The 20,383-nt window shown below is 44.7% G+C and overlaps 1 protein-coding gene across 4 annotated transcripts in view; it reads left to right on the top strand.

The window, feature by feature from the left end:
* Window positions 1-5,734: 5,734 nt before the first annotated feature.
* The window catches only part of LOC134480449 (reticulocalbin-1-like), a 33,724-nt gene continuing 19,075 nt past the window's right edge, over window positions 5,735-20,383 (top strand). For all 4 annotated transcript variants that reach the window (XM_087568748.1, XM_087568747.1, XM_087568749.1 and 1 more), the window contains exon 1: window positions 5,735-6,186. In XM_087568748.1, the coding sequence (XP_087424874.1) occupies window positions 6,080-6,186 (107 nt within the window). In that variant the 5' untranslated portion in view covers window positions 5,735-6,079. The remainder of the gene's footprint in view (window positions 6,187-20,383) is intronic.

Raw genomic sequence — 20,383 nt, 5'->3', positions numbered from 1 at the left:
CAAAAGGACACTTAAATTACTAATTTATTGTTTCCAAAAATTTCAGAATGAATTATCTTGTGAAGTCTGGGGGAGGAGTGGAAATATGTTCAAGTGAGTCATGTTTCACAGGGGTAACAAATGGTACAGGCCTAGATCTTGCAGGTCCCTTTTTGTTATGGTGTAGAAGCAGGACAATAAAATCCTTTAGAAATGCAACCCCCAAAAAGAGGACACAAAAACACCTGTAAAGTTAGATTTTCAAGTGATTAGGGGCAAAACTACTGATCTGCATTGAAATCCTTTGGAGCACATCAAAGGAATGGAGTACTGGGTGGTAAGAGCAAGGCTTCTCTAGAATAATTCATGAGTTTATTCTGCTTCTCTGTTCTTTGTGAATTGTGAAAGCCCACTGGAAGGTTATGTCACTCACTGTGTCTTCTCCAAGGTTGCTTTCCACATTGCCTGCTACCATTTCTTTCGAGCTACCTTGGCACACTACAACTTCCCCTGGGAGTTTGGCTTGGATTTTATTCATTGAGAATTTGAGTTGCTTGGAATTGTATCGTCATCCAGAAAAAGTCCCATAGCTATGCTGTGGTGCAAGAACAGGGCAGTTTCAGGAACCCCTTTAGGTGCACAGATAATCCAAAGCGCTCCTCTATGTTATGTGTGTAGCATTCTGCAAGTGCTGTCGATCAACATCATTTTCTCTCAGTTAATTTCAGCCTCAATGGGTTAGGAGAAATGATGAGCTTCAAATGGGTCTGACAGTGTAAGAACAGGTAGCCCTATGAGAAGCCATGTTCAGAAAGTGGAACAGAAATTTTAGTTAACCCAGTGATTCCACAACAAGGAGTAGGTATTGCCATTGCAACTAGGGAGCATCAATGTTGTAGTGGTCCCAGAGTAACCTTGAAGGAGAATCTATCCAGACGTCCATCAGCCAAGGAGTAAAAGTGTACCTACGATGGAGCCCTTCCATAGATTCTGATTCAGTGTGAGATAATCCACGCAAGCTTTTACTTACTTATTCAAATTATCTGTGGAACAATCACATTACGGGGAGAAAATTTGTTGATTTGGATCCTGGTTATGGAGATTTCCTATGATTCTAGCTTTGGGCATGAAGTCACTCAGGCTATGGTGAAGACAGCTCCGATTAGAAGAAGCTGCACACTTTGGAGAAAGTCTGAAAGAGTGAACAAGAACAAGAGTCTAGTCCACCACCAACATATGATCCTTTGCTGAGCAACAAGACAGCTCTACACAGCCTTTGGGACTTGCTAAGCCAGATTGTTAATGGGGAAAGAACCCTGAGTCTATGACGGTTTATGGGAGGACAGCACATCACTGACTGAGCTGTCTATAGGCTCTGGCCACTATGTACATATCCCACTCAACAATTGTTTTTATGCCTCCAGCGAATCCTGGGGAATCTTTACATTAAGCATTAATGTTCAGGTAGGAACACAGGCTGGAAGAAGCCATTTGAATATCCTTCCCTATATAAATACCCTTTTTGGGTGGATGACCACCCCACCTCGATTTCAGCCTCAGGCAGCTAAGGAGCTACTCAGAGTATTGTTCTGGTACAGTTCATGTGAATTTTGCCCATGAAACAATATATATGATCCTCTGGATTTCTTGCTATGTTCTACTCCTTTCTTCCTGAGATCTCTCCGGAAAGATCTGAGGACATTTTGTCTTCTGTCCTCTCACAAATTGCCTTACACTAGCATAGACTTACAGGGGTGCTGTTCTGTTTCTACATCACAATCACCTTTAATGTCCATGTGTACGCTGGGAATATTTGCATGGAGCACATTCTCAGTGATTACAAGATCTGTGCGGTGAGCATGAATTTGAAGTGAGATGGCTTCTCTGTGTATTTGCAGATACAGTGGTTACAAATGGAAACTAGACAGGTTCCTTCAGTGCTGACATAATCACCTCAATTCTGGGCATGTTCTCCAGAAGGAATCCACATGGTATTCTAGGTTGCTCATACCTCTCTTGAACTCAGATTCAGACCCAGCTTTTTGTAACAACTGGTTGTTTCCATTTCTCCAAACCTTAGCTCTGGACAAGGGCTGTATAGGTTTCATTTGTGTGTGACTGCCTATCAGTTGGCCTTGGTGTGCACAATTGTTGTATTATATCTGACTTTCCTACTTCTTTCTCCTTCTGGTTTGGTGAATTCTGTGAAACTAGATGTTCCTTGATGTTATGATTCTTAGACAATTGGAAATTGATGCATAGGGGCACAGCATAGCAGAGCCCTAGAGGCCCAGGCGCATACTCTGTGTTCTCATCTTGGAAAAAATGTAATAACTGCAGAATTGTAGTTCCAGATTAGGGTTTGACTTCCAAAGACAGCTTGAAGAAAATAAGAGAAAATGAATTAGAGCCAACATTGGGACCCTAGGAAAGGAAAAAGTTATTGAAGTTAGGAAATAAGTTTTACATAATATTATAGACTGGTTAAGGAAGTATAGAATTTATAAAATAATATACTAGTAAACTAGTCTAACTACTGGAACCCTTATGAGAGTCATTGTGTGCAAGGAACAGAACGCTAGTGGAATTAGTGTGCTAAGGGTTACCTTGATTCTTTCTGGCCACTGCCTGGCAGTTTTGCCTATGTCATTTATCAGTAGAGTGTCACAGGAAAATGCAATTACCTGGTCTCGGAGCTTTGGACTCTGAAGTATAAAACTAAAGAGTTAAAGTTTAAATAATGATAAGTTTACAATTATTATTATTATATTGGCCACAGGCCTGGGTATAGGGCAAGCCTGAAACTTTGGGGAACAGTTGTAATTCTTACTTCTTGGTGAGATGTAGTCATTCTTTGCATTTGATTTGGCAATGATTATAAAATGTCTTTTTTCTACCTGCTTTTGGATTATTAATAAAGGACTGGGGCAAGAGAAAGGCTACAGAACATGTGAAGAGTAAATGAGAGAGAGCATGAGGGAGTGAATGAGAGAGTACATGACAGAGCTAATGTAAGAACAAATGTGAGAGTGAATGAGCGAGCATGAGACGAGCATGTGAAGAGTGAGTGGAGAGAGAATGTGATAGTGAATGAGGGAGCTAATGAGAGAGCGAGTCTGAGAACAAACTTGAGAGCCAGGGAGAGAGCATGAGGAGAGCATGTGAGAATGAGTGAGGAGAGAATGTGAGGTGTGTATGAAGAGCGTGTGTGAGTGAAGTGACAGGAGAGTGCATGTGGTGTGTGTGAGATATGTATGAGGTATGTATGAAGATTGTGTGTGCGTGACAGGAGAGTGCATGTGGTGTGTGTGAGATATGTATGAGGTGTGTATGAAGATTGTGTGTGAGTGACAGGAGAGTGCATGTGGTGTGTGTGAGATATGTGTGAGGTGTGTATGAAGACTGTGTGTGTGCGTGACAGGAGAGTGCATGTGGTGTGTGTGAAATATGTACGAGGTGTGTATGAAGAGTGTGTGTGAGAATGAAAGGGTAATGAACAGACATGTGCATGATTGTGGGAGTTTGAGAAAAGAAAACTGCAATAAAAAAAGCAGAGTGCACAAAAGAACGCAGCGTGTGTGCAGCCTCAAGCTGAGAGAGAGAGAGAGAGAGAGAGAGAGAGAGAGAGAGAGAGAGAGAGAGAGAATGACTTTAAGCCTTGAAGTTGCCTATCAGTTTGTACCCAAAGAGAAGTCTGTGGATATGTATTATGTGCCTTCCAGATAACCCTGCTTCCAGGTGAGAACTCTGATCCTGTGAGAGGGCCAGGAAAGGCTGACAGAATGGCTGCTCCCCTGAGGGAAAAAGGATAAAACTTTTAGGTCTATGACCTCCTACTTTATCTTTTCACCTGAAGACTTATTATTCAAATTTTCTTACTGGGATACAAGTATGGTCCTGGTGATCGTCTTGTCTCTTGGATGCTCAATCAGTTCTTTGTTGTCACAGACTGTTGTCAATAAATAAGCAAATAAATAAAAAGAATTTAAAACACTTGAAATTAATATGAACACAACCACATCTTTAGTAACAATTGATTTTTTTATTGCAGATAATTCATATAATCCATTCACAAAATGTTATATAGTGTCATATGGGAACTCAATTTCATCGTAAACAAACCTGCTTTTCTCTTTTCATTGGTTGCTCTTAGTTAACATTTTCATACACATATATAATTTATTGTGATTATTCTCTCCCCCCACATCGTCTTATCCCTTCCCCTATGACTTAAACTTATACAGTCTTCTAAATTTAGGCTTTCCAAATTTAGGATTTCTCTTTTATTTATTATACATTCCTTTACTTTTCCATCTACATTTTATGATATCTTAATAAGAAGCCCATTCTGTCATTAGCATTATCTCAGTGTTTGGTAGGAGACATTCACATTCTTCAGTAGCTTGTCATCAGTGCAGGAAATGACATCGAGGTCTCTCTCTCTCTCTCTGTCTCTGTCTCTCTGTCTCTGTCTCTGTCTCTGTCTCTACTGGCACTGGCTCTCTGTCTCTGTCTCCCTCTCTGTCTTTCTCTGTCTCTTCTGTCTCTCCGTCTCTTCTGTCTCTCTGTCTCTCTCTGGCGCTGGCTCTCTGTCTCTGTCACCCTCTCCATCTTTCTCTGTCTTTCTGTCTCTCTGTCTCTTCTGTCTCTCCGTCTCTCTGTCTCTCTCTCTCCATCCCCTCCCCAATTGTTTTGTTTTCTAATAAAAGGTCTCACACTTTAGTCTAGCCTTGAACTCAAGGCAATCCACCTACCTCAGCCTTGTGGGTGTTGGGATTCCAGGCATACACCATGTTGCCCAGTGAATTTTGTGACTCTCGTACATCCCTTTACCATTTCTGAATTATTTTTAATATTGCTGTGACCCTTTTCTAGCTTCTAGATATAGATACATTAACTGATTAGAAGGTTTTATTTTTAAAGATTTATTTATGTACATGAGCACTCTGTTTGCCAGTGTGCCTGAATGTCAGAAGAGAACTTCAGACAGAAGAGGGCATTGGATCCCACTTCAGATAGTTGTTGGTCACCATGTGGTTGCTGGGAATTGAACTTGGGAGCAATGGAGAAGCAGCGCTCTTAACCACCAAGCCATCTCTCCAGCCTGATAAAAAAGATTTTAAATTTCATTCTTTTCGTGTTTGTTTGCATCTTTCTTCTTGAGAACACTGTGATGGAATGTCCAAATGGTAATTGGTGGCGGTTGGTAGAAGGAGCCATATGTGTGATGCTGCCATATGTGTGAGGGGCTGGCAACAAGGTGCAGACCCAAGACCATGGTCCTGAGCACTGAGGCTGCCTGCAGGATGTGGGCTCTCAGCCCCATCAGGATGCCTTCAGGTGAGGACAGCAGGTGGTGGCTTGTGCCCTGCTGAGTCAGCCTAGGAGAGTGGCAACCACAATCGCCCTGACCAAGTCTCCAGCCTGGGGCACCTGGAAGCTCCAGAGGTGATGGCCGCGGGTTTTTCGTGGTGGACCTGGAGGCCTGAAGAAGCCGCCCTCGCATCCACAGAGCCTTGAGAGTGGACTGACGCGCCTGGTTGGAGCCCTGAGTTCCGGACCATGCGCTTCCCGGTGTCGCGCCTCCGGGTGTTGCCTGCACAGCGGAGTGGGCACACGTGTCCTTCCCACCCCGCCGTTCGCCCACGCCCGAGCCGGGCCTCAGGGCACGCGGAGCTCGTGGGTGAGCGCGGGGCCTGAGGGGACCGGGCGCCCGCGTTATATTTGGCGCCGGCAGCAGCGCGTGTGCCTGGGCGAGTTTTCCTTCCGCAGGTGCCAGCAGCCGGGGCGCCTCCGCCCAAGCTGACTCCTCTCTCTCCCTCTCCGACCCCCGCAGGCCCCAGAGGTGATTCTGCCTGCACGATGTCCTCCTTCCTGGAGGCGAGCTCTTACCAGGCGCCACATCGGGAGCAAAAAGAGAAAGAAAAAAAGAAAAGAAAAAGCAGAAGAAGCGGCCAGGGAAGGGGGCCTTAGCGGCGTTGGGCATCACCTCGGCCACGGGAGGGCGCCCTATGACAGCGGCGGGGTTTCCAACAGAGACTACAGCCTCGCAGTGTCCAAGGAAGTAGCCCAGGCCAGCCCTGCCAGGGGACCTTGAGGCATGGAGCTCGCGGGGACCCCTAGCCCGACCTCCGGTCTGGTCACCAGGAACAGCAAGCAGCAAGCAGCAAGCAGGGCGGGCTGCAGCCCCAGAGCAGCAGAATCAAGGTAGGTAGGAGACCCGCGTCCCTCCCTGGACTGCTTCTGCCCCCCCCCCCCCACCTGGTCCCCCTGTCCTGGGAAAGCAGTGGCAAAAGGAGGCAATGCAAAGTGAGCCCATTGGGTAGGGGTGGGAGGGTTCAGGGATGTATGGAGAACTGAAGCAGGGATTGGAAAGCCTATGGCATTGGGAAAGAGTGTAGAGGTGCTCTGGAGTGTGCATGAGAGCTGTGCTCTGACATCCCCAGAGCAACTTGGGGCTGTCACCTCTCTCCAGATTGACTTAGAATTAAATGACCTGTACCTGCCAGGGCAGGACAGGCTTTTCAGAGGCAGCTTAGCCTGGTGGCACACTCCCTGTAATGTTTCTATTGTATGTTAAAGGATGGGGATTTTCTTAAAACCTCAGGCAATTTATGCAGATTACAGTTCTGCATAATTTAATTCTTTCCTGCCTGCTATGAGCAGACCTTCAGATCAGCAAGTTCCTTTGGAACGGTTTTGCTTGTTTTTGTTTATTTTCCATGGTGCTGATTAGAAAGCCATGAATTATTCTGTGAATTTTAAATTTCAAGAGGTGACACCCAGAGTTGATGGTCATTTCCTTCAAACACTGCAGTGTAGTTGCAGCATAAAAACATACTTCTTGTGACAAGAAGTGGAAAAAGAAAGTTGATGAGCTAAGAAAAGAGGAGCCTTGAGCCAGATCAACCATTTGGCTTCCTCAAATATGGAGCAAGCATGGAATGTGGCTTTTTCAGAATCGAGGGGGTTTTTAGGATTGGGCAGTGAGTGCTGTGTGGTGCTAACCCGTCCCTTTTGTGGCTGACAACCCTTAGGAGAAGGTCAGAATGTGCCAACAGCACAGAGTTGGCACTGGTGGTGTTTGAACTCAGAAGTGCTCAGGAACTGTGAACGTTTCTCTGTTATCACCCTGGAGCCATCTAGTGAAATAGACCACTGTGATGCTGTTTAAGAGGCCATTGTGAGGGCTGGAGAGATGGCTCAGTGGGTAAGAGCACCAAGTGTTCTTCCAGAGGTCCTGAGTTCAAATGCCAGCGACCACATGGTGGCTCACAACCATCTGTAATGAGCACTGATGCCCTCTTCTGGTGTGTCTGAAAACAGATGCATTGTCTCACATATAAATAAATAAATCTTACAAAAGATTGTCATCTACTGCAGTTTCTATGTGGACAGGGCACAGTTGAAGGGTTTAAAGATCAAGTACATTGCCTGTCTTTAAAGATCAAGTGTATCACCTAACTTTTAAACCAAGAAATGTAGTGTCTTTTTTGCTGCTTGTGTAGCTTTTAGTGATGTATCTTTTCTCCTAGTACGTCCTTTGTTTCCATAATAGTTGTTTTCAAGTATATATGATTTTCGCTCCTATTTGCAGAGCTATTCAATATTTTCATTGGTTAAATATTTGTGGTGAATTTACATTGTGATATCAGTAAAATGCTATGTGAAAATTTTAGAGAATACTCCGTTTTGGGTAATTTTAATAACCTTTCCCCTCAAGTGGTGGCCTGTTTTCACATTGAAAAGACTGGAATTCATTACCATCCATAGCAGGATTGATAGGGAAGCAAAATGGACAGCGACAGTGTTGTTCTCTTTGACAGTTGTGGGATCCAAGAAAGAAGTGTGACTTGCTTTTTGTGATTTACCAAATCAAGACTCAGTATCATTACTATAGAAGCCCATGGAAAAAATTATGAAGTTTTCAGAAATCACCAGTTAAAGAAATGGTGGTTTTGTTTATATTGAATTCTGAGTTTCAAAGTTATGTTTCATTTTTCTTTATTCCTTAATGAGGCTTTTTATTAAGTTTTATTCACAATTAAACCCTTAGATGCACAGTGCTAGGATTGTAGTAGGTGCTCAATAAATCACTGACCATTGGCGAGGAGGAATGATAAGAAATATGTATTTTCTGTAAGTTCTGTTAGTCTTGGGAACAGGTGGTTTTAGGTTTATCAGTCATAGCTTGGTATCTTGTCCCACATAAGACAACTTGACAGAACCCCCTTTCTGGCCATTATGTTCAACTTATTTTTCTCTTAATCATTCTTGAAAATCATGGAAGTAGTGTGGAAAATTGATTGTACCTGCAGTATAGCAAAAGAGGCCAGTCTAGATAGGTAAGCAGTTAAGTTTCTCCATGAGGTGATTTCTTAAAACATCTAGACTTTAGGAATTTAGTGTTGTGTTTTCTAAAGATACATCGTACAGCATACAGATAACATCGTAATAGAATAAAGGAATCTTTTGATTTAGCACCAAATTCCATAAAGTAATGACTACTGCACAGCTCTCTTGGCCATATGAATCGCAGAAATTATAATTCACTTTTTTAAAGAAATAATGAAAGTACTCAATCTTAAGCAAAGCCCATGGGAAAAGTTTGCTGTGGTGTTTCTCTTTGGTTTTTTGTGCTCTTTCTAGAGGACGACTTTAAGAAGTCAGTGCAGTCAGGTGGTCATGGTGGTCAGGCAGTCATGAGCAGATGGTTAAGCGATGTGCTAGGGCCCCATAGGCCAGTGAGCCCAACCGAAGAGCAGAGGCTAGCCAGTGAGCCTGACTGAAGATCAGCGGCTAGGCAGTGAGCCTGACTGAAGAGCAGAGGCTAGCCAGTGAGCCTGTCTGAAGAGCAGAGGCTAGGCAGTGAGCCTGACTGAAGAGCACAGGCTAGGCATTGAGCCTGATTGAAGAGCAGAGGCTAGGCAGTGAGCCTGACTGAAGAGCAGAGGCTAGCCAGTGTGCCAGGCTGAAGAGCAGAGGCTAGCCAGTGAGCCTGACTGAAGAGCAGAGGCTAGCCAGTGAGCCTGTCTGAAGAGCAGACGCTAGCCAGTGAGCCTGACTGAAGAGCAAAGGCTAGCCAGTGAGCCAGGCTGAAGAGCAGAGGCTAGCCAGTGAGCCAGGCTGAAGAGCAGAGGCTAGCCAGTGAGCCTGACTGAAGAGCAGAGGCTAGCCAGTGAGCCAGGCTGAAGAGCAGAGGCTAGCCAATGAGCCAGGCTGAAGAGCAGAGGCTAGCCAGTGAGCCTGACTGAAGAGCAGAGGCTAGCCAGTGAGCCTGACTGAAGAGCAGAGGTTAGCCAGTGAGCCTAACTGAAGAGCAGAGGCTAGCCAGTGATCCTGACTGAAGAGCACAGGCTAGCCAGTAACCCTGACTGAAGAGCAGAGGCTAGCCAGTGAGTCTGACTGAAGAGCAGAGGCTAGCCAGTGAGACTGACTGAAGAGCAGAGGCTAGCCATTGAGCCTGACTGAAGAGCAGAGGCTAGCCAGTGATCCTGACTGAAGAGCACAGGCTAGCCAGTGATCCTGACTGAAGAGCAGAGGCTAGCCAGTGAGCCTGACTGAAGAGCAGAGACTAGCCAGTGAGCCTAACTGAAGAGCAGAGGCTAGCCAGTGAGCCTGACTGAAGAGCACAGGCTAGCCAGTGAGCCAGGCTGAAGGCTGAAGAGCAGTGAGTTTAAATTTTATTTCTAAGTTCTTCAGTTTTCCTAAAAGTTTCTACAAAAGTTTGCCTCCATAAAGTTTGACTTTAAAGGTTCTCCTTGCTCTCTTCTTCTTATCTCCTTTCCTCTTGCTCTTATCACACGATAATTTCCTTACTCTCAATGCCTTACTCTCAACGCTATGCCTTTACTTCTAAGTTCTTCTTGAGTTCTGTTCTCTTCAGTTCAGTTCTGTCTAAAAAGCTTTCTCTCTCTTTGTCCTCAGCATTTGTATATCTTTCTGAACACAGCATCACATGGTGAAAAGTTCACCACAAGTTTGCACAGGAATTCAAATCATAAGTTGGATAATCAGTTTATGACAGAAAATGTTTACATGCATATCCATGAAGAGTAATCATCAGGATAAACCGTCACCATCTGTCACTGGCTCTGCTCGTTCATGAAGAGTTAAAAGCTGTAATTTTTATGAGAAAAGAATAAGTGAAATTACCTATAGGCAAATCCAGTCAGTTATTTATGTTCAGTCCTTGCACCTATAGTAATGATTAGCTCTCTTTTTATGAACCTTGGTTAATTGGTTTATACCTTCTTAGGATGGGCTCTAATTTGTAGGTGCCTCCTTGGTATTGCAGAAGCAATTCACTCATGACACTTTAAGAAAAGAAGAGATTTCAATGCAATTTTGATTACCAGAGAAAACATAATAGCAGTCCTATTATAAAAGCTTAAAATTACTAATCTAATTTTAGGAATTCTTATAGAACCATCATTAGGAATTAAGAAATCAACTATTTGTCTACACATCATCATGCCAAGACAATACATGTTCGTTGCTCTGTGGTGATCTGCTCAAAAGAGTGGGGTAAAGAGCATGACAAATACAGAAGCAGATAGTTGCAGCCAACCATTTAGCTGAAAACAGGGCCCCAAATGGAGAAGTAAGAGAAAGGATTGAGGGAGCTGAAGGGGGTTACAGCCACATAAGACCAACAGTAAGAAACACCCAGAGCTCCCAGGGCCTAAACCACCATCCAAAGAGTACACATGGACAGATGTGAGGAGCTGTCCACGGAGCTGTCCTCACAGATGTGAGGAGCTGTCCTCACAAACTCCATTACAAGATGGCACCGGCATCTGGCAGAACGCACCTAGTAAAAAGGGCAATACGCAGGCGCCTGGTAACTTCCCTACTCAAAGGGACACGTACGTTTTGGTAGGTCATCTGGCATAATTGGCAGCGACCAGTCAGAGAGTGACACGTCCTAGGCGAGAATAGTTTCCTATATAAGGGACGGTTATTCCTCACTTGGCGTCTCTGCATTGTAAGCTTATGCTCTCCCTCTCAAGACGTATTAAAGCTTTTCTGCAGTAGGATCCTGTGTGTGCCGCGTCGTTCCTGCTGGCGAGACGTAGCGCGGGACATCTGGTGCCAAAAACCCGGGAAAGACCTTGCCATCGTCAGCACCTTCGGAGATCCCTTGGCGACAAGGAGGATTCAGAACTGCAGGTAGATACGTTCGGAGAGGCAGCCCTCTCTTGGACTTTGGTCTGGGGTTGTCACCGCCTTGGGAAGGATTTGTTGAGGCTATAGTATTTGTCCTGGGAGCCACCCTACTCTTTATGTTCTGTTTTCACCGTTTTCGCTGTTAAAAGGACGATCACAGCAGCTGAAGGCGCGTCTCAGTCTCTCGTATATAAGTGAGCTTCGCGCAGCTCCCTTTTACCTTCGATTTTGACTGTTGAGGAGCAAGGACGCGATAAGGCCAACGTAGATAAGCGGCACCGTCCGGGGAGGCGCATGTAAGACTCCCGTACATAAGAGAGCAGCGTGTCCGTCTCTACCCTTTCACCTCACGCCTTGTCAGACGGACGTAGATAAGCCGCCGGCGTTCCTGGCCCATCATGGGATCCTCACAGGCTGTGGTCACAGCCTTGGAAACAGTGTTAAAGCAGAGCAACATCAAAATTGGAGGAGGAACACTTAAAAACTTTGTGAAGGAGGTGGAGAGGGTGGCGCCTTGGTTTGCCTGTTCAGGCTCGTTTACGATTGCCTCATGGAACAAACTTGGAAAAGACCTTGACAGAAAATTGGCGGAAGATGATCTGTGCCTCGGGACAAAAGCTATATGGAAGCTGGTTAAGAATTGTTTAAAGGATGAAACGTGTAAGGCAGCAGTAATAGAAGGACAGGCCACTCTCGAGGTAGTCTGGGAAAGTCTGTCAGAAACCGAACGTAGTGAGAGGTTGGGCGCGTGCAAGAAAAAAGACGTCCTAAGAAAGAAAAAGGGCCCTCCCGGTAAGTCCGCAGACAAGGGAGCGTTGAAATTTTCAGATTCCAGCACTTCCTCCTCTACACATAAACCAGGAGGGGGAGCCAGCCTATACCCTGTGAAAGAGCTAGAAGCGCTGAACCTCGACAGTTCTGAAAGCTCTGAAAATAAAACCTTAGACTCAGAGGAGGAGGCCGAGCTAGTGCTGTTAGTATTCTTGAAACCGCCGGTATAATTAAAACCACTAGTAAGGTGGCAGATATTTTCCGAAAAATCCAAATTATCCTATTAAATAGAAGATTCCCTGTATACATTATTCATATACGGGCCCATTCTGGACTCTCTGGCCCAATGAGTTCAGAGAATGATTTGGCTGACAAAGCCACAAAAATGATAGCTGTGGCCCTGGCCTCTCCTTTAGAGGCCGCTAAAGCCTTTCATGGCAATTTCCATGTCACCTCAGAAACTTTACACCGCCGCTTCTCTATAACTAGAAAAGAGGCACGGGATATAGTCACCCAATGCCAGCAGTGCTGCCAGTTCCTCCCAGTTCCTCACATCGGGGTCAACCCGAGAGGAATACAGCCATTGCAAATCTGGCAAATGGATGTTACTCATAATTCTACTTTTGGAAAATTACAGTATGTGCATGTATCTATAGACACATGTTCTGGCATTCTACATGCCACCCCACTTACAGGAGAAAAAACAACACATGTCATTCAGCACTGCCTTGAAGCATGGAGTGCTTGGGGAAAGCCAAGATGTGTAAAAACTGACAATGGCCCTGCCTATACATCTCAAAAATTCCGTCAGTTTTGTGCTCAGATGCAAGTTACCCACCTGACGGGCCTGCCCTACAACCCTCAAGGACAGGGAATCATAGAGCGTGCTCATCGGACGCTCAAATCATATTTAATAAAACAAAGAAGGGGAATTATGATAGAACTCCCCCCAACACCCCGAGTGGCCACTGCTCTGGCCCTTTTTACTTTAAATTTTTTAAATCTTGATGAAGCTGGACAAACAGCGGCTGAGCGACATTGCTCAGAGCCCAAGAGGACAAAAGAATTAGTCAAATGGAAGGATGTATTAACAAATGAATGGAAAGGCCCGGATCCTGTTTTAATAAGATCCAGGGGAGCTGTCTGTGTTTTTCCACAGGACAATGAAAATCCCATATGGATCCCAGGACGACTTACTCAGAGCATCACAGCAAGTGATCAAGAAGGGACTGGGACTCCTGCACCTCCTCACTCTTCTTCCATGGATGCCAGCAACGGTGCAGGGCGAGCTACGATGGGGAATAATGTCAACCTTTCCACTCCCGATGCCGGTGATGTACCACTAACAGGGATTTAGGGTTGGCCTATTTACCTAAGGATCCACAGGTTGAACGACAAAAAAAAAAAAAAAAAAAAAAAAAAAAAAAAAAAAAAAAAAAAAAAAAAAAGAAAATAGGACTATTCCCTTAAGGGCAGCCTTTGTTTTGGCATATTCAACAAAACATCTTTTGATCTCCCTTGCATTATGTTATATAATCAATCTTCTGCTTGGTTAAGGGAGGCCACATGGGGAACTGGTGAGGAGGACATTGTGGCTAACGCCACAGTTCTCTATGGTGGTGGCCTTACATTGCGTTAATGGTAGCTGCACTGATCTTACGCCCATGGCGATGCTACTTGGAGGAAAGGGCGAAAAGGGATGGTTGTCATTTTCCTGGACGGGGAACATCAAACCTGCTGCCTCTGTCTGGACAGCTACTCATATCGCAGTAGTTACCCGCATGCCTCGCTTTATCCCGATACCTGTTGATGCCCCGGGGACCATGACCTTATTTAGAGGAAAAAGAGATTTTGGTACTTCTGCTATTATTGCTGGCATTATTGCTACGACAGCAGTCGCTGCCTCGGTTACTGCCTCGGCATTGGCCTTGTCAAATTCAGTACAGACAACCCAAACTATCAATGATTTATCGGCCACCATCTCTGTGGCTCGGGACAGACAGGCCTCAGCCAATACTCAGATATAGGGAGGCCTTATGCTTGTCAACCAACGTATAGATCTGGTCCGAGAGCAATTAGACATTCTATGGCAACTGGCCCAGCTTGGCTGTGAGCAAAAACTCCCAGGCCTTTGTGTCACCTCCATATAATATGACAAATTTACCTGAGCTGCTAATCTGTCTAAGAGTCTTTCACAGCATCTGTTACAGAATTGGACCTCGGAGTTTGAACAGACATTTCGGGAGCTGAGAGCGACCATCATTCAAGTAAATTCTACCCGACTGGACCTGTCTTTGACGGAGGGATTGTCGTCCTGGATCACCTCAGCAGTCTCTTATTTCAAGGAATGGGTGGGAGTAGGACTTTTTGGAGTGATCCTCTGCTGTGGATTAGTGTTACTCCTCTGGTTGCTTTGCAAATTGAGATCTCAAACAAGAAAGGACAAAGTAGTGATCGCCCAGGCGCTTTGTAGCCCTTGAACAAGGAGCGTCAGCCGATATCTGGTTGAACATGCTCAAGCAACAGGTCGCCGGCTGGACAGCTCTTGCACTCCTAGAACCTCGGTTCATTGCACAGGATTAGAGTGTCCGGCTTGAGCAGCCCATGAGGGGTGACGAGCTTAGCATCGCACAGGGAAGTTCTACCAAATATGCTCCCTGGAAGGCATGTCATATTACATGAGGGTTTCTGCCCCAGTTTTCCCTCCCTGGAAAAATGGCAGTGCGACAGGTCGGGAGTGCCCTGGGTCCCAACAACAGCCTAAGGGTATCTCTCTTGTACAGGTTCGCCAACTTTGTACGAGGATATGACCTCTGTCTTCACCCTCCTATATCTGGGTGTCCTGTTTGCTTAAAAAAAAACAGAAAAGGGGGAGATGTGAGGAGCTGTCCGAGGAGCTGTCCTCACAGATGTGAGGAGCTGTCCGAGGAGCTGTCCTCACAAACTCCATTACAAGATGGCACCGGCATCCGGCAGAACGCACCTAGTAAAAAGGGCAATACGCAGGCGCCTGGTAACTTCCCTACTCAAAGGGACACGTACGTTTTGGTAGGTCATCTGGCATAATTGGCAGCGACCAGTCAGAGAGTGACACGTCCTAGGCGAGGATAGTTTCCTATATAAGGGACGGTTATTCCTCACTCTCCGTCTCCGCATTGTAAGCTTATGCTCTCCCTCTCAAGACGCATTAAAGCTTTTCTGTAGTAGGATCCTGTGTGTGCCGCATCGTTCCTGCTGGCGAGACGAAGCGCGGGACATACATATTTCTATGCTATACTGTGTAGAATACAATTCTATTATATGTCAACATATACAGTTTGCTCAATATGATTTCTGTGAATGTTATCAGTCATGGGGAAATATTAAGAACCTGAAGAAACATGCACAATATTTGCAGAATGCACATAAAATAGGAGATGGTATATAAGCAAAAATGTGAATTACATCACTTACAGCTTTCATATCGAATGCAATTTAAAATGTTTAATAGATTAAAAATATTTAAATCATCTTTACCCACGTTCTTGTCTTTTTTCAACATGTGTCTCCTGGATAATTTTAATTATATATGCTGCTCAAGATCCTTTTGAAAACAGTAACCTAATGCCTTAAAAGTGTTTCTGATATTTCTATTCACTTGATCACTGTTCAATAATTGTACCAAGTTGATAGCTGTAATTTTTTCTCACTTTAAGAATGTAACTTTCATGTGTGAGTATACACTTTTGATCCTAACTCTTTGGAGGCATAGGCAGGTAGATCTCTTTTTTGAAGTCAACATAGGAAAACCCTATCTTAAAAATCAATCAATAAATAAGCAAATAAATAGAAAGAATTTTAAATATTTGAAATTAATATGAACGCAACCACATCTTTAATAACAATTGATTTTTTATTGCTGATAATTCATATAATCAATTTACAAAATGTTACATAGTGTCATATGGGAACTCAATTTCATCGTAAAATAAACCTGCTTTTCTCTTTTCATTGGTTGCTCTTAGTTAACATTTTCATATACATATATAATTTATTCTGATTATTCTCTCCCCCACATTGTCCCATTCCCTCCCCTATGACTTAAAAATATACAGTCTTCTAAATTTAGGTTTTCGATGTCTGATTTCTCTTTTATTTATTATACATTCCTTTACTTTTCCATCTACAGTTTATGATATCTTAATAAGAAACCCATTCTGTCATTAGCATTATCTCAGTGCTTGGTAGGAGACATTGACATTCTTCAGTAGCTTGTCATCAGTGCAAGAAATGACATCGAGGTCTCTCTCTGTTTCTGTCTCTCTCTGTCTCTGTCTCTGTCTCCCTCTCTGTCTCTTCTGTCTCTCTATCTCTCTGTCTCTCTGTCTCTCTCTGTCTCTCTGTCTCTCTGTCTCTCTCTCCATCTCCTCCCTAATTGTTTTGTTTTCTAATATAAGGTCTCACACTTTAGTCTAACCTTGAAGTCAAGGCAATCCACCTACCTCAGCCTTGTGAGTGTTGGGATTCCAGGCATACACCATGTTGCCCAGTGAATTTTGTGACTCTCGTACATCCCTTTACTATTTCTGAGTTATTTTTAATATTGCTGTGACCCTTTTCTAGCTTCTAGATGTAGATACATTAACTGATTAGAAGGTTTTATTTTTAAAGATTTATTTATTAATGTACATGAGCACTCTGTTTGAGAGTGTGCCTGCCATGTCAGAAGAGAGCTTCAGACAGAAGAGGGCATTGGATCCCACTACAGATAGTTGTAGGTCACAATGTGGTTGCTGGAAATTGAACTTGGGAGCACTGGAGAAGCAGCACTCTTAACCACCAAGCCATCTCTCCAGCCTGATAAAAAAGTTTTTAAATTTCATTCTTTTTGTGTTTGTTTGCAATCTTTCTTCTTGAGAACACTGTGAAGGAATGTCCAAATGGTAATTATTGGCGGTTGGTAGAAGGAGCCATATGTGTGATGCTGCCACATGTGTGAGGGGCTGGCAACAAGGTGCAGACCCAAGACCCCGGCCCCGTGCCCTGGGGCTTGCCTGCTGGACCTGTGCTCTGAAGCACCATCAGGATGCCTTCAGGTGAGGAAAGGTGGTGGTGGCTTGCGCCCTGCTGAGCCAGCCTAGGATAGTGGCAACCACAATGACAATGTCCAAGCTGCAAGCCTAGGGCAGCTCGAAGCTCCAGAGGTGATGGCCTTGGGTAAGTCACTGTATGCCTGGGGGCCCGCAGAAGCCTCCCTGGGCCTTCGCAGAGCCCTGAGGGAGGACTGACGGGCCTGGGCCAGCACCATGCAACTCCCCTTTTCGCGCCTCCTGGTGTTGTCTGCGCCACGTAGTCCGCACACGTGTCCTTCCCACCCCGCCCTTCCACCACGCCCGAGCCGGGCCTCAGGGCACGCGGAGCTCGTGGGTGAGCGCGGGGCCTGAGGGGACCGGGCGCGCGTTATATTTGGCGCTGGCAGCAGCGCGTGTGCCTGGGCGAGTTTTCCTTCCGCAGGTGCCAGCAGCCGGGGCGCCTCAGCCCAAGCTGACTCCTCTCTCTCCCTCTCCGACCCTGGCAGGGCCCAGAGGTGATTCTGCCTGCACGCTGTCCTCCTTCCTGGAGGCGAGCTCTTCGCAGGCGCCACATCTTGAACAAAAAGAGAAAGAAAAAAAGAGCAGAAGATGAGGCCAGGGAAGGGGGGCCTTAGCGGCGTTGGGGGTACCCTCGGCCGCCGGAGGGCGCGCTATGACAGCGACGGGGTTACCAATGGAGACTACAGCCTCGCAGTGTCCAGGGAAGAACCCCTGGCCAGTCCTGCCAGGGTACATCCAGGATTGGCGCTCGCGCGGACCTGGCCGCCTGTCTGGTCCTCAGGGATAGCAAGCAACAAGCAGCGCGGGCTGCACCGCCAGAGCAGCAGCCTCAGGGTAGGTAGGAGACCCACGCCCCTCCTTGGACTTGTTCTGCCCACCCCACCTCTGCCCTGGGAAAGCAGTGGCAGAAGGAGGGAATGCAAAGTGAGCCCATTGGGTAGGGGAAGGGAGGGTTCAGGGATGTATGGAGAGCTGAAGCAGGGATTGGAAAGCCTATAGCATTGGGAAAGAATGGAGAGGTGATCTGGAGTGTACATGAGAGCTGTGCTCTGACATCCCCAGAGCAACTTGGGGCTGTCACACCTCTCCAGATTGACTTGGAATTAAATGGCCTGTACCTGCCAGGGCAGGACAGGATTTTCAGAGGCAGCTTAGCCTGGTGCACACTCCTTGTAATGTTTCTATTGTATGTTAAAGGGCAGGGATCATGGGAAAATACTTTCTTAAAACCTCAGGCAATGAATGTATTATTTAATAGATTTCTTCTGATCTACTTTGTAATTGGTTGCCCCTTGCAAGAAATTGTATTTGGAGGATGTAAAATACCCTCCTTCAATTACTTGGAGAAAGGGAACATAAACAGAGATTTCCTCTTTTATAGCCTCCAAAGCTCTGAGAGATTACAGTTCTGCATAATTTAATTCTTTCCTACCTGCTATGAGCAGGCCTCCAGATCAGCAAGTTCCTTTGGAATGGTTTTGCTTGTCTTTGTTTATTTTCCATGGTGCTGATTAAAAAGCCATGAATTGCTTTGTGAATTTTAAATTTCAAGAGGTGACATCCAGAGTTTATTGTGGTTTCCTTCAAACATTGCAGTGTATTTGCAGCATAAAAAACTACTTCTTGTGACAAGAACAGGAAAAAGAAAGTTGATGAGCTAAGAAAAGTAGAGCCTTGAGCCAGATCAACCATTTGGCTTCCTCAAATATGGAGCAAGCATGGAATGTGGCTTTTTCAGAATCGATGGGGTTTTTAGGATAGGGCAGTGAATGCTGTCTGGTGCTAACCCGTCCCTTTTGTGGCTGACAACCCTTAGGAGACAGGTCAGAATGTGCCAACAGCACAGAGTTGGCACTGGTGGTATTTGAACTCAGAAGTACTCAGGAACTGTGAAACTTTCTCTGTTATCACCCTGGATCCATCTAGTGAAATAGACCACTGTGATGCTGTGTAAGAGGCCATTGTGAGGGCTGGAGAGATGGCTCAGTGGGTAAGAGCACCAAGTGTTCTTCCAGAGGTCAAATCCCAGCAACCACATGGTGGCTCACAACCATCTGTAAGGAGTACTGTTGCCCTCTTCTGGTGTGTCTGAAGACAGCTGCATTGTCTCACATATAAATAAATAAATCTTACAAAAGATTGTCATCTACTGCAGTTTCTATGTGGACAGGGCACAGTTAAAGGGCTTAAAGATCAAGTACATTGCCTGTCTTTAAAGATCAAGTGTATCACCTAACTTTTAAACCAAGAAATATAGTGTCTTTTTTGCTGCTTGTGTAGCTTTTAGTGATGTATCTTTTCTCCTAGTACGTCCTTTGTGTCCATAATAGTTGTTTTCAAGTATATATGATTATCGCTCCTATTTGCAGAGCTATTCAATATTTTCATTGGTTAAATATTTGTGGTGAATTTACATTGTGATATCAGTAAAATGCTATGTGAAAATTTTAGAGAATATACCGGTTTGGGTAATTTTAATAACCTTTGCCCTCAAGTGGTGGCCTGTTTTCACATTGAAAAGACTGGAATTCATTACCATCCATAGCAGGATTGATAGGGAAGCACAATGGACAGCAACAGTGTTGTTCCCTTTGACAGTTGTGGGAGCCAAGAAAGAAGTGTGACTTGCTTTTTGTGATTTACCAAATCAAGACTCAGTATCATTACTATAGAAGCCCATGGAAAAAATGATGAAGTTTTCAGAAATCACCAGTTGAAGAAATGGTGGTTTTGCTTATATTGAATTCTGAGTTTCAAAGTTATGTTTCATTTTTCTTTATTCCTTAATGAGGCTTTTTATTAAGTTTTTTATTCACCATTACACACTTAGATGCACAGTGCTAGGATCTTGTAGGTGCTCATTAAATCACTGACCATCGGGGAGGAGGAATGATAAGAAAGTATGTATTTTCTGTAAGTTCGGTTAGTTTTGGGAACAGGGGTTTTCGGTTTACCAGTCATACCTTGGTATCTTGTCCCACATAAGACAACTTGACAGAACCCCCTTTCTGGCCATTATGTTCAACTTATTTTTCTCTTAATCATTCTTGAAAATCATGGAAGTAGTGTGGAAAATTGATTGTACCTGCAGTATAGCAAAAAAGCCCAGTCTAGATAGGTAAGCAGTTATGTTTTCCATGAGCTGATGTCTTAACACATCTATATTTTAGGAATTTACTGTTCCGTTTTCTAAACATACATCTTACAGCGTACAGATAACATCGTGATAGAATAAAGGAATCTTTTGATTTAGCACCAAATTCCCTAAAGCAATGACTACTGCACAGCTCTCTTAGCCATATGAATAGCCGAAATTATATTTCACTCTTTTAAAGAAATAATGAAAGCACTTAAGGTTAAAGCAGAGCCCATGGGAAAAGTTTGCTGTGGTG

Source organism: Rattus norvegicus, chromosome 9 (genome assembly GCF_021556685.1).
Source record: "Rattus norvegicus strain SHRSP/BbbUtx chromosome 9, alternate assembly SHRSP_T2T, whole genome shotgun sequence".
Lineage (NCBI taxonomy): Eukaryota > Metazoa > Chordata > Mammalia > Rodentia > Muridae > Rattus > Rattus norvegicus.
Note: the sequence above shows the minus strand (reverse complement) of the source record. Positions and strands in the feature narration are given on the sequence as shown.